The 14,060-nt window shown below is 47.1% G+C and overlaps 1 protein-coding gene across 1 annotated transcript in view; it reads left to right on the forward strand.

Moving 5' to 3' along the window:
* LOC115313459 overlaps positions 1-11,067 on the forward strand; it is a 37,649-nt gene extending 26,582 nt beyond the window's left edge. The window contains exons 5-8 of the mRNA XM_042291988.1: positions 3,612-3,875; positions 6,136-6,383; positions 9,848-10,007; positions 10,551-11,067. Of these exons, the coding sequence (XP_042147922.1) occupies positions 3,612-3,875; positions 6,136-6,383; positions 9,848-10,007; positions 10,551-11,038 (1,160 nt within the window). The 3' untranslated portion in view covers positions 11,039-11,067. The remainder of the gene's footprint in view (positions 1-3,611; positions 3,876-6,135; positions 6,384-9,847; positions 10,008-10,550) is intronic.
* The last annotated feature ends 2,993 nt before the right edge of the window (positions 11,068-14,060 follow it).

Here is a 14,060-nt window from a genome sequence, read left to right on the forward strand (position 1 = left end):
ACTCTGCCTAATGCGGCAGCGTGGGCCCCCTCCAGGTGAATCTGTCTAATGCGACAGCGCCGACCCTTTTTCCGTTCTTTTCTTTTATTAGTTTGGCCGACGGGCACAGCGTGGTGGCACAGCAGCCAAATAAACCCGCTTCTTCAGCATCTTTGTGTTTTGGAGTGAATCCTCTCCTCGGAGTCCACGGCAGCCTCCGGACGGACCCGGCCGTAGCAGTCCTCAACATCGAGCTACGGAGTGGGATCGACCTCGTGGTGCAGTAAGGCAAGTAGAATCCCACATTTGGCGCCCCAACGTGCGGCCTGTCCGGCGACTGCAAACAAAGCAGCACTTTCGCAATGACAGCGAACCACGCCGATTTCCGGTCAAGGATCAAACAGGTGGACAAAGGGAGAGGCGAACGCCCAACACCCGATGCCACTCAATGGCTTAGTGGCCGCGTCAGCCACGCAAAGAGACAATAGGGAGTTTTCGTACACCGCGTTGCCCCCTCCGCTAAGCGTTCCGCAACGAAGAAGTTGCTACTGCGCCTGCGCGCCGATAGCCTTGACTGTGGAGTTCCCGCTATCGCAGCGGGTTGCGGAGGGCCTTGCGGGACGGCGAAAACGATCTACAAAAACTCCCTATTAGGGAGTTTTCGTAGACCGCGTTTCCCCCTCCGCTAAGCCCTCCGCAACGAAGAAGGCGCTACTGCGCCTGCGCGCCGATAGCCTTGACTGTAGAGTTCGGGGTATCGTAGCGGGTAGCGGAGAGCGTTGCGGGACGGCGAAAACCATCTACGAAAGCTCCCTAATGAATAAGTGTCTCGGCCGAACGCCCTCCCACACGGAGGTGACTCAACGCCCGGAATGCGTCCGAGGGATTCCCTTTCGGGACGACGCCAGCCTACTTCGCTGGGGGAGCGCACCTGCGCTTTTCGGGGTCAACCCCGTTCCCGAACAAAGTACGTTGACGCAACAAGAAGCAAGTGCAGCTTTTTGCCTTTGAGACGGGTCGCAGGGCCCACCCAGAGTGGACACCCCGTCAGCGCACAAACTAAAAGCGTATCTCGGAGCGAGAAAATGCGCTGTGTCTGCATTGCCCCACTGCTGGAATACGCAGCGCGCGTATGGAGACCGCCGATGGTGCCCCTCTACGCTGCGACAACGGACCAGCAGTCAGCACGTCGACGGCGGGACCTTCCCGGATCCAGAAGCGAGATCGACCATCCACGGAGAACTACTGAGTGAGTCCTTTCATTTTTCTCCCAAGCCTTTCCGTCCCCATCGAGGGAACAGGACTGGCGTCAGAACGGTTTTCGGAAAACTAACTTTAAAGATTTCCCGATCACCCGCGATTGATTCCGGCAAGAGTCAATGAGCGTCGCACGTACCGACATCGTTAAAAACCTGTGACTCCGAAAAAAAAAAAAAGCGACGTCGAAAACGTTGCGGAGTTTGGGAGACGTTTAACCAGCGCTACCGGACAAGCGCAGGAGGTTGAACAGCATCCCGGAAACGTGGTAGGAACCGCGACGTAATTGCGTGTCATAAGGTGACCGCCATGCGGTCCCTGGACGATATCGTGAACCACGGCACTCGGGGTGTTCGTTGGGAATCGACCGTAGCACCGATGAGTTTTTGATGCTCAGCAGAACGACCCGGGGTGTAAATATGTAAATAGTTATAAATACTTTCGCGGACTCTGCGGAGTTGGGCGGTGCGTCCGTCGGGCGGTACGCTTGCCACGAACGTCGCTAAGCCACTTGTTTTGTTGCAGACGGGCTTTGGCAGCCGGGCAGCGTACCCGCCGTGTCGAGCAACTCGTGTTGTTGCCGACGTGTGTGCCGTGAACAGTCTCGTATTGCTGTTGGCACGGGTTTTTTATTTGGGATCGGTTTCTGTTCTTGCTGCTGCGGATAAACTCGTGCTACGGCGCTTGGCCTCTACGAACATTGCAGTTCAAGGTGGCTGTCCTGTGCGGCTGGGGGTTGCATTCGGTGCTCTCCTAGTTCGCGTTGGCCAGGGCAGCACGCGGCTCCAAGACTTTTCGAAGTTAGGTCGCTGTGCTATACCTGGCCACAGGAATTTGTGTTTTAGCCTGAGGTAAAAGCTAACATGTTTGGAAAATAACAATGTTGGCGAGCCTGCCCGATTGCAGCCCTGCATCGTTTCAATATCAAGAAAGGACAGGGTGGCGCATTTGACATTTCATTGCGCCCGCAAATCGAAGCGATTAGGCATCGTTAGCAAAAGCAGCTACAAAGAACTTTGCCTTTTCGAATAGTCACCAACAAATCCATTGTCCGGGGTGACGCGAGTCAGCTTGGTATGTGGACATCCGTGTTCACATTAAGCGGAGTCGTGGAACTATTTTCACAATAACTTCGCAAGCCGAGCCAGTGCGATGCACGTGACTCACGGCAGAAAAGACACCTTTGTTTCTGCCTTTTTCTTTTTTTTTTATCTCTGGGTCCTTGAGCACCCAGGGATGGGTCGAGTGTCCTCAGTTGGACGGCTCGACCTTGCTCGGAATTTCCGAGGTTTCTTGGGGAAACAAACGGTAGAGGGGTCAGAGCACAGGTTGCATTCCAGTACCAGGCGGGTGTGAGTCATGGCGCGGCCCACGAGGAGGACAACAATGCCGGGGCAGCGTCATCATTCACCGGGGCAACGTCATCATCGCCGGGGCTGCCTGTCCCCCTGCCGGCCCGAAAGACTTGGTCACTTCCGCTGTGATCAAGATGGCGTCACGCCTCCTCCTGCTGCCTGGTTCCGTCTCCAACCCTGGGAACCTGGAGCTGGGGCTTCGCTGCCATTCAAGAACTTCGAGTGTCATTCCCCGACACACTACGCCATCACGGCGACCCTGCTGCTGCCCCACCCAACCTGCAGATTCCCGTCCCGATGCCTGGACCCCGCCTGCAAGCCACCTGCACTGCGGGTGGGCGCTCGTGCCGACGCCAACACGGGACGCGTCGTCGGGAGACGCTCCGGCGTCGTCATTCCTGGACTTCGGCCAAGACATCGTCCTGACCCTGCGCCATGGTGAGCCACGGACTTCAACGCCGGGAGCGTCCCCGAAGATTTTTTCATTTGTCAACCCCAGCATGTGGGGTCGGTACCGGACGCGGTAGTTTTTTTTTTGTTTCGTTTCGTTTGAGAGTCGGTAGGCCAATTTTGTTTTTTAGTCCTACCTTAGCCTTAAGGGGGGAGGAGTGTGGGAGCCACGTGTTCCCAGTCTCCCTATCTAGGCCTAGCACATACTGAGCCTCAGTTCACACTCAGACCGCACATAGGTTGCAGAGGCCACTAGTTGGTTCTGTCTTTAACGTTCATGGTAAAGTCCCCCATCACAATCAATGTCCCTGTATGGTGTCCTACATCACTTTGGTCACTGGTACATGCACACTGTTGAGCATCTGGTTTTGTACAAATGTTCAGTCTGGCCACAAGTTATTTTTCTATGAAAGCGTGCGGATGGCGCAAGAGCTGCCGAGCTGTGCACTCATTCTTCAAAATGTTTCTGAAAACGATGTAGGATAACTGCATACCTTGGTCATTATTAAACCTTAGTGTGGTATAAAGACTGTTAGTAGCACTTGCAACCAGTGCTTTTCTTTTCTCTAGCCCCAGGTTGGAAGGGACCTCAAGGGGCTCGAGCCTCAAGGCCAACACGCAAGGACCTACCAACTGCAAAACGGAAGGGAGGCCGAGAGGCTCCACCTGCAACGCGGAAGGGAGGCCGAGATGCTCCAGCCCCTGCCCCAGCTCGGAAGGGAAGCCGTGAGGCCCCAGCCCCAACAGGGAAGGAAGGCCCAGAGGGGGCTTCAGCGGGAACCGGGCAACGCCATCAAGCTCTGCAGAAAGGAGCTGAGGGGTGCGTTATGGATGGTAAGCTGTGGACTGGAAAACGGATACAATACTCTGCTCTGCAGGCAGTGTGTATCAGTTACTCTACCAGTGTGTAGCTCACTGTGTTTCGCTGGATGAAATAATGTTGGCATTAGCGGACACCACGCCAGAGTTTTACAATAGCGTTTCTCCACCTGAATTCAAAGCACCTAAAACGCAAAGCTCAAACAAGATGTAATCACAGATTTCTTTGGGCATGCAAAATGTTTTAGCCATAAAAAAAGGCAACAATTTTGACTTAACTCCTTAAAGGACACATGCAAAGGAAAAAAACATTTTTTTTAAACGGCTTAAATGGAAAAAGGACGCCATAAAACGATTTTGCAACGAAGAAAAAAAATTTTTAGAGCTATATTTACGGCACAAAACGAATTTGTAGTTGGCGCCCGCGGGCACCGCGGAAAAGTGGTCCGTATTTATCACGTGACTGGTTCTTATTTATCACGTGGTGCTTGCGTTCTTTCGGAAGCTTCCTATGGCCTCTAAAAGTAACTTATTCATCTTTGTTTGAAGTATAACAAAAAACTAAGATGAATAAGTAACTTTTAGAGCCCAAAGGAAACTCCTGAAAAAGCGCAAGCAGACGTGATAGACCTGTGCGCCGGTCAAACGACTGCGGCGGCGTGGAGAAACGCGTTGAAGCGGCGTTCGCACAACGCTCAGCGTGCGACGGCGACGCAGCGGGGCGGCGCGCGGGCCTACCACGTGACTAGCGGCGGCTCCCGTGAGCGCCAACTACAAATTCGTATAGCGCCGTAAATATAGCTCTAAAAAATTTTTTTTTCGTTGTAAAATCGTTTTATGACATCCTTTTTCCATCTAAGCTGTCTAAAAAAAAATGTTTTTTTCCTTTGCATGTGTCCTTTCAGTGCCACATTTTGTTTCCCCAAGGTACCTTAAAAGTGTCATTTTTTTTTTATTTTGAATTTTATTCCTTTTGCATATAACACATATAATTTGAAAAGTTTATTACAAAGAAATGAAGTGAAAAAAATATTTGCCAACTAATACGAGTGCTGCCATCTATGATCAGTGCCGCAAAACTACACGGACCAGCCTTGCTCGTCCGTGGAATTGAGGGCTACCGAAAAAAAACACTGGACGAGCTGAGCTCCTCCATGACATTTTTAGCCAAAAAAAGGCCGACGAGCTCAGCTCATCCAAGGCACTTAAGGGGTTAAAAAAGTTTTAAAAATTGGTTGGATAGGCAGGTACGATGGGAGCTGGCATGTTTCTTAAAACAAGCACTGTCGTACTGCTTGCACCGATAAAGTTTTGGCTGTTTCGCCTACCTTGCTGCATCTTCAAAACAGTTTGTGGTACACACCTCTTGGACTAGAACTAGTATAGGTGCCACGCCGTTCAGTGCTAAAAACTTGCATTGCGGTGCTCTTTGAGCGCCGCATTCCAGCGTTTGTATGTTTCGGTTCTGTACGTTGGTACTAGCAGCGTCATGCACAGGCAACAGTGGTGACTTTTGCGCAATATCTAGCAAGCGCGGCAAGCTAGATGCATACTGATAGCGCTGTCAGTAAGAATCACCTGTCCATCTTTACATCGATCAATCCTATCTGCACCCATGCGCGGGAACTGCTCCGCTTCGCTTTACGTCCGAGCACAGCGGATGCTACAAGACAACAGGGTCAATCAAGCAGTGACAAAAGAGCAATGTCACTGTGCATTTTTCGCACCTGAATGGATGGCGACTTACTCCATGACGTACACATTGGCGCTCCTTGATTGGCCCTGTCGTCTCATAGCGTCCGTTGCGCTCATACTTAAGCTAGAAAGGAATGTGTAGGCCTAAAAGGTGCGTCAGTATGAATCGCGGAGCAGACAGAACCGACGGTGCTCTCAGTTTCCTGCGCTTGCTACAGCTATTGGGTTGGTGCCCGAAATATTTCGGCTCGCTCGCAAAGCATTGGCAGGATAGGAGGCTCCGCTACCGAGCCACGAAGTGCTTCTAGTAACGAGGCTAGGTATGTAGGAAAGTTGCTGAGATTTATTAACGAAGGCAGAGTAAAAGCATTCAATATAACGATCTGATTGTTTTTGTATCCAAAATATAGGCTTGGGAAAACAGCCCTCCCTGTTTGCCTTTGTGCTATTACATTTTAGCCCTGCAGCCTGCACTGCGAATTCAGTCTTCCTACTTTTCCAGCTGATCTTTGGAGGTCATTGGTTTATTCAGTTGCGGTTGTTTGATTATTTCTTTAATCAAACTATTGTGTACTTACAGGATTCCAAACGGTAGCACTAAAGGTTCTACTCAAAGTCCAGGAACAAAACAAAGAAATTTTAGAACAAAACAGTTTGATAATTAGGCAACAAAATGTCATCCTGGCGAGGATCGAAGTCCTGGAGGAGAGTCCTCGGCAGCCAAATGAGCCTCCCCCACCTGAGCTGCCAAGGCTACCATTAGAAACTATGAAGGAGTTTGAAGAGGTCGAGGGCTCTCTACAAAGTGCCACCCTGAGAGTTGCCTTGGTAAGTATATTTCTGGCATATTTATGTGAAAATTATGCAGCCTCATGGATACAGTAGAAGTTTGCTGAAACCTTTGTCAGAAGCCCATTGTATAAATGTAGGATCCGGAAAGGTTACAGAACTTGCAGTGCTCTTGAGGCCCAATGTATGAGGCAGGAAAGAGCTTTCATACAACAATTAATTTAGTGTGGATGTCCATCGGCTTACACCTAGAAAGCTAGAAATTGCAGTGGAATCTCGGTTGTTAAAACTCTTCATTCTAACTTGCGAACTGATGGAAGCAATGGATCCCATAAAAATGTATTGCAATTAGAGAAATCTCAAAAATAATTCAAAGGCACAAAAACAAAAACAAATCATAGAGGGTTCTTGCTAGCTCATACTACCAACCAATTTTGTGAGGACGGGAAAAAAATAGCAGCAGCCAAAACATTTGCTGATTGCAAAATTACCTAGGAAGTTGCTCAGAGTTCCTTGTCAAATGTTGCTCTTGTGTGCGACGATATCTGCCTGCCTTTGCGCAATGGGCGGTCGGCATTCAGCTAACTTTCTTGCTGCGCGTGTTTTTGTTGCATGATTCTATCATCCATTAGCTCCATGTGCAAGGCAAAGCCCACTTTCAGCACACAATCAAAACATTGGACTCCATTGCAGATTACTGCGCGTCGCACAGAGCAAGATAGTTGCAAAATAACGATATTAAAAAATTTGAGAATTATTATGATGATAATTATGTGCAGTGAAAAAAGAACCATATCGTTGCTTCATCTAGACAAATGCCTTGGCAGCACTCAGGAATGCCACCACACCAATCAAATGGTTACCATACAAAATTCGAAAACACTGCTTTTTAATTTTTGCTTGCTCCCTAACCTTATCTGTGAAAAATCAAACTTTCAGGCTTTAACCTGTCTAAAACATATTAGTTGTGAACATGGCACTCTTCTAATCACATTGGTTATGGTATCTCATCTAGCTACAAAATAGTGAACAAGTCAGAATTTTCGGCCTCCAAAATGTAACGACCAAACAGAAGTTTTTGATGTTGGAACGAAGCCTAAAGCAGCGTGAAGTGTAAAATGTCTTACTGTACTCTTTCTGGCATTATGCAGCACATTAGCACCTCAATCAAACTTTGCATTCAAACAAAAAAATGTCATGCTCCTCAATTTCGGTTTAACTAGATTCCACTGCACTGCTTGAATTTAGGTTTTTAAAATACAAGTTCCCCTCTGCAGCTCTTCACACATTTATTTTGTGTCAAGTGCTATATATGTGTTATAGTTGTGTTCAGGAAAGCTGGGCATTGTGGCATTGAGCAGTATTTCGTTTCAGCATTCACATCTGCATCACTCAAAAGTCCTTTGATCAGACAAAAAATCATGCCTAGCAATTTACAGCTGAGCTGACAATTTGAGAGACATGGTAGAAAAAATAAGTTAACTATCAAAATGGCGCCAGGGTCTTTAACTAGCGACACTCGCAAAATAGAAGTGGAACCAAAAACATAAACATTTAAAATTGCGTCCTGTCTTTTACAGATTGATGAACTTTAGTCTTACCGGGATTGACCAACAAAAAGTTTGCCGAGCACCACACGTGCAATCAGCGAGTGACCAGATATTAAAATATACGTTAAAATCATCAAAGAATAACAACCTAGATGCCTTTACACACGGTTCAATATCGTTAAAGAAACAATGAAATGAAAAAAAAACATTCAGCATTCTTTTTTTCCTGCCGGAATGGGTCAGGCATCAGTTAAAAATAAATTATGGTAGAAAAAGATTTTTTTTCACGCAATATTCACTCTGCAAATGCAGTTTGAGTTTTATGAGCTAAACCGAAATTTAGTTATTTTTGGGCGTCACACCGAAATGTACAGCTATTTCTAAGGTCGCTGGCTCTAAGGCAGTTGCGGTTTCAATTGTTAATAATTAAATCGTTGTTGGGTATTGTGGTAGCCTTCTGATGAACTTTTGTGTGTACAAAACAAAAAATTTAATTAAAGCTATTGTTCTATGTGGGAGCGATCTTGGTGTAGTGACTGTATAGATGGTAGTTTGTTTCGCAAATAACAAAATGTGGTTGGCGGTATATATATACTACATGGAAAAAAAAATTTTTTCTACCATAATTTATTTTAAGAAATGCCTGACCTGTTCCGGAACTAAGAAGAATACCGTAAAATACCGGGCAAGCGCCCACTCAAACTTTGGAGATAATCGCAAAAAAATCTGGGATGGGTGCTTGTCCGGTCATCAGTTTTACATATCAATGTCCTGTGCATATTTTTCAGGTCTTACAAATTTGAGAATGGGCGCTTAGTGTGGAATGGGCAAATGCGCAATATTCTACGGTATGTCTTTTTTTTTAGCGTCTTTTTAATAAATATAAGGAACAATAGTTGTCCCAGGTTAGACCCTCGGGGGACACCAAACAAGGAAAAAACAGAAAAACTATTCAAAATTCACACACTGCTTTTACGGTCAGTAAGATAACACTGAAACCAGACAAGTGTAGGAGGAACACCATAGCAATATAGCTTATGCAGAGGATATTTGTGGTTACGGTGTCAGGTGCCTTGGACATGTAGAAGTAAACTGAATCAATTTGCCTCTGAGTGAGGACAAGCGGCACGGAGTAGTCCAGGAACAAACAAAGCATCGATTTCAATTAGTCTGAGATTGCATTATTTTGTTCTTTAAGCTCATGAAAAGCGTAAAATATGATTATACAACAGCTACGGATTAAGCCGCTGTCAGCTTCAATATGTGTCTTTTGAAAATGCACTGCACAAGGTGTGTTCGTTCGTTGCTAGGACCTGTATCTAGGTACTAGAGAAGGTTCACTATATGCATGCATTTAGGCTGAAGCCCCAAAATAGTCACCAAAAATGTAAAACTGGCATTATATGTCACTACCCATGGAATTAATGCAAAGTGTGCCAGTTTTCTGTTTTGCCTACTTTAGGCCTTTTTAAGTCTAAATGCATTCTTCCTATTGTGAACTTTGCTAGTGCCTAGAATTTCAGGTCATAATTACACAACTTACAAATCTGATTATTTGCTGCTTGCTACCGTCAGTAATACTTGTCACTTGAAATAGGTTTCTTCCAGAGTGTATAGACCAGGGGTGCACAACATGCGGCCCGCGGGCCGCATCCGGCTCACAGGCACTTCCTGTGCGGCCCGCGGACACGACACTGCGAGATATGCTCAAGATGGCAACCAGTGCGATGATGCCAGATACTGAAAACCTCTCTGCCAGTTAGTAAAAACCTAAGCAGTTGCCAATAAACGTTTCTTGGCCCGCATCATTTTTGAGTTGTACAGCCCTGGTATAGACTCTCTCTCTTAATTTGCATAAGTTAATCGTTTCAATTAAACCATGTATCATTTAGCGCTTGGTCTAGCTCTTTATATTTTCCAAGTCAAAACATTCATAAGTTCATCTTTTTGCAGAGAAAGGAACTCTCAACCCTCGGCGGGACCACCCTCTCGAACGTTGTGCGCCTCGTTATGGAGCGGACAGTCCGCAAGGAGATACAACTGCAGTTCAGCCTCATGGGCCGAAAGGGCAAGAGGTCCTTTAAGGGCACGAGGCTGTATGATGTGGTCCTTGGTAATTGCTTTATTTTTACTTTTCTACTTTGAGACTATTTTGTCGTTTCAGGATATGCCCTTTATCAGTGATGTGATTGCCGCGCCATTTGCGCCAAACTGCACCGAAGTGCTTATTTTGCCACATCTTGCTACATTTAGCCCAAATGTGAGGAACCGGCGCCAGCGTTGCGCCATATCTTGATTTCACTTTTTTAATATAGAGCATATAATTAGAGTTCCGCGTTTTTGGTTTTTATTTTTTCAAAATTTGACGTACCTTTTTCGGTGTTTAATTTAAAATTCAATTTTAAAATAAACAGTGTGTGTAAAACCACAAAACAGTGTGTGCTTTTACACACACTGTTTTGGAAACAACATTGTTCAGTTGACTTTAGGATTTCTTGTACTTATTGCATTGGTGGTTTATTTTGCTAACATGTATCATTTCAGAAGTTATTTGTTCGTCATCTTGGGATTACCTTCTTGCCCAACACTAGATAATGGTTATGCCATCGGTAAAATGCTTCGCGATTCAAGATTTTTCTTGTGGATATTTTTACAGCGGCTGTCCGTGCCAGGCTCTGCAACCTGAGAGGGGGGGACAAAAGCAAGGAGCAAGAGCCGACCAACACGATACAAGACATCGAAAGGGCCCTTTCAAAGTGGCTGGCATCTGCAGCCGACAGGGAAGGAGGCCGGCAGCTGCGGGCCGCCCCCAAGGGCAGACCCGTCTCCAGCCCGCATCGTCATCCAGCTGGCAGTTCCCACTCTGGCAGCCGACACCCGGATGGTGGAGCCTGTACTTCTCGCCATGTTGGGAGTGCTCGCAGCCTCCTTCATATTCCTGGCCCCCATACTCCCACCCGCCCCCTCAACGCTTCCGGCCCCCATAATCCCACCCGCCCCCTCTACGCATCTGGCCCCCGTACTCCCACCCGCCCCCTTCACGCTTCCAGCCCCTGTTCCCCCCTCAGCCCCCTTTCTTGCGGAAGCCCCTCCCAAACCCCCTGTCCTAGTCCAAGGTGGTCGGACATTTCTGATTCGCCTTGAAATGCGTCTGTAAATAGTTGTAAATACAGAGTTCCACATTTGATGTCATAGTCATTCACATTCTTACGTATTTCGACAACGGCCATTTCGATCCCAAAATGGATGAATGATAACGGCCACGAAACAGTCCAAAAGACGGCTGTAAAACGGTTCAAAAGACGGCCGGAAAACGGTTGACGATATTGGCCAGAAAACGGTTGACGATATCGGTCACAAAACTTTCACCGTTATCGGTTCAAGTTATTGGACCGATCTGGAGCCGGGGTGCAAATCATTATGGGACCGTTATTTCTTAAAACTTTGACCGATATTGGTCCGTTATTTGTCCAATATCTTTGTGCTGCCTGGGCACGTGGTTTCATAGCTGGGAGCTGGCAACTCTTGGAGTAAGGTGCCGTTTTCGCGCTTCAAGCTGATGACGTCGGCTCGCTCCATTAGACAGTTAATGCTCTCTCATTAAAAATATGAACGAAGTTTATAATTTTCTGTAACGCAGAGTTAGAGCGCAGCTTTTGAGGAAAAGACGGCGAGGGTAAGGAGGGAAGGGTATTTCCCTCTTCATTCCCCTCTAAATTTAGCGGGGAAATTGTTGGCTAAATTTAGTGGGCAGTTTTACCGTCGCGACGTCACACGAGACGTAACGAGGGTAAATTTTGCGGGAATATTTTTCCCCCAAATTTAGCGGAAACATTTCTCCGCTCTATTTACCGGGAATATTCGCAATGTACGATGCATGTCACGTCACACGTGACGTCATACGTGACGTGTTTTCTGTAATTACGTCACACATGACGTCACGTGTGACTTCCCGAGGGTAATGGGGCGGCGTTACTTTCGTGACCCTCGGGAGGGTAATCCTCGTAACCCTCGTGAGGGTACCCTCCTAACCCTCGTGAGGGTAACCCTCTTGACCCTAGTGAGGGTAATCCTCGTGACCCTCGTTAGGGTAACCCTCGTGACCTAGCTGAGGGCAACACTCGTGACCCTCGTGAGAGTAACCCTCGTGACGTCACACGTGACGTCAAGTGTGACGTCATTATAAGAAACGACCCATAATGCAACGCGCGGGTACGCCGACGGCGACTGCGACGGCGACGCCGCTCAAGCCGCAAACGGGCGCCTAAGAGCTGGGCTCTATAAAAACAAATATGTTCGCTGAAAAGACTGTTACGGCAGAGAGAAACAATTTTACAACGGAAAATCCACAGGTGAATCATCCTTCCAACCAATCAGAGCCGAGAGATGCAAAGTATAATTAACAACGTTCCCGGGCGAGGGCAAGGGCGGGTAACCCCCACCTAACTTGCGTCTAACGGCGCAAGTTAGGTGGAGAGTTAGGTGGACATTGACATCATCATCATAAAAACCACATTGACATCATCATTCTATACAACATCATTGACATCTCAGATGTGTTATCTTTTCTGTGCAACATATTTAAGACAATATCGCTGTTTATGAGCAGATAAAATAAACGGATAATGATGATGATGACACCGGCTCGCCTCGCCGAGCCCCTCACGTACACGCGGGGGCTTTTGGAACAATCAGCGTAGAATGTGTCGAGCGTAGAACATTCGTACCTCGAAGAAGAAATAGGGTTCTCGAATTTATCAGAACACGACATTTACAGAAATGACAAAAGCTACTTCCGCTCCCAGGAGTCTAATCTCGGTCCTTTGCGTGGAAGCCAGGCACGGTAACCATTAAGCCAAGGACGCGCTTTCTCGGAGACGCGCTTCGCAATATGTCGTTTATTCTACCTCAAAATCATCTGGTGATGCGTTATATAAGGGTGAAAGCAAGAAGGTTGCATGAAGTTCCCTTTCGAAATTGTTGGATAGAATGCAATGTTGAGTTTGACGGAGGTTTTAATAGCCTCTTTCAGAAACCATTTATCGACCGCAACTTGTGTTTTTGTAAACATATACTTTAATACAGTTCCTGGTCTTACGCAAATCGCCCTATTAAAAATTCTTTATCATAGATAACCACAGACACAACTATCCTGTATTTTAACAAGCCTAGTATAATGATATGGCGCAAATAATATTATCTAAAAGTTGCGCGTAACAAATATTTCAAGTGTTGTATGTGGAACGCGTTATCATCACACGATACCCGTTTCTGTATATAACAATAAGAAGTGTTAAATAGGCGATACAGGCGAGTTGTTTAATGGCTAAATAAAAACAAACACAACAAATGCAAAGACGAATAGACGAAAAAGACGGGACCTTCGCTCGTCCCGTTTACCTCTACTCGTCTTTGTGTTGGTTGTGCTGTTTTTTTTTTCGATTAAGAAGTGTTAATTGTAGAAAAATAATAAAATGCGTTTTATTGATCCAAAAAGTCGATATTCATAAATTACTTTCTTGCACCACGAGCTTGGCAATCATACCGTTAATTTTTTTTTCTCATAACGGCTAAAAACAACGCACTTTCTAGCGAAAGTCACCAGGTTAGTTCTGGGTGTTGCAGCTGTCGTCATATTTGCAAAAAAAAAAGTGAAAGCCGTTTACAACTCCCTGTAACGCTGAATTGGAGCGCAGCTCTTGAGGAGGAGGAGGGAAGGGTACTGAGGGGAGGGTAGACCCCTCCTCCTCCTCCTCCTCCCCTCATTCTTTAATATACTCCGGGGGGTCACCTGACCTCGGGGGGAGGGGGGAGGGGGCCACGTGACCTGGGGGGCCACGTAATCTCGGGGGTCACGTGACCTCGGGGGTCACGAGACCTTGGGGGTCACGTGACCTTGGGAGGGATCACGTGATTTGCGGGTCACGTGACCTGGCAGGTCACGTGACCTTGGGGTGACCTTGGGAGGGGTCACGTGACGTTGGGGTGACCTTGAGAGGGGTCACGTGACCTTGGGGGGTCACGTGTCCTGGGGGTCACGTGACCTTGGGGTGACCTTGGTTACGCCGACGGCGACGGCAAAGCCGTCGCCGCTTAAGCCGGAAACGGGCGCCCAAGAGCTGCGCTCTAAAACTTCGGTGTTGCACCACACAAGAGATCAAAAACA

This window comes from Ixodes scapularis, unplaced genomic scaffold (assembly GCF_016920785.2).
Source record: "Ixodes scapularis isolate PalLabHiFi unplaced genomic scaffold, ASM1692078v2 PGA_scaffold2__306_contigs__length_199485367, whole genome shotgun sequence".
Classification (NCBI taxonomy): domain Eukaryota; kingdom Metazoa; phylum Arthropoda; class Arachnida; order Ixodida; family Ixodidae; genus Ixodes; species Ixodes scapularis.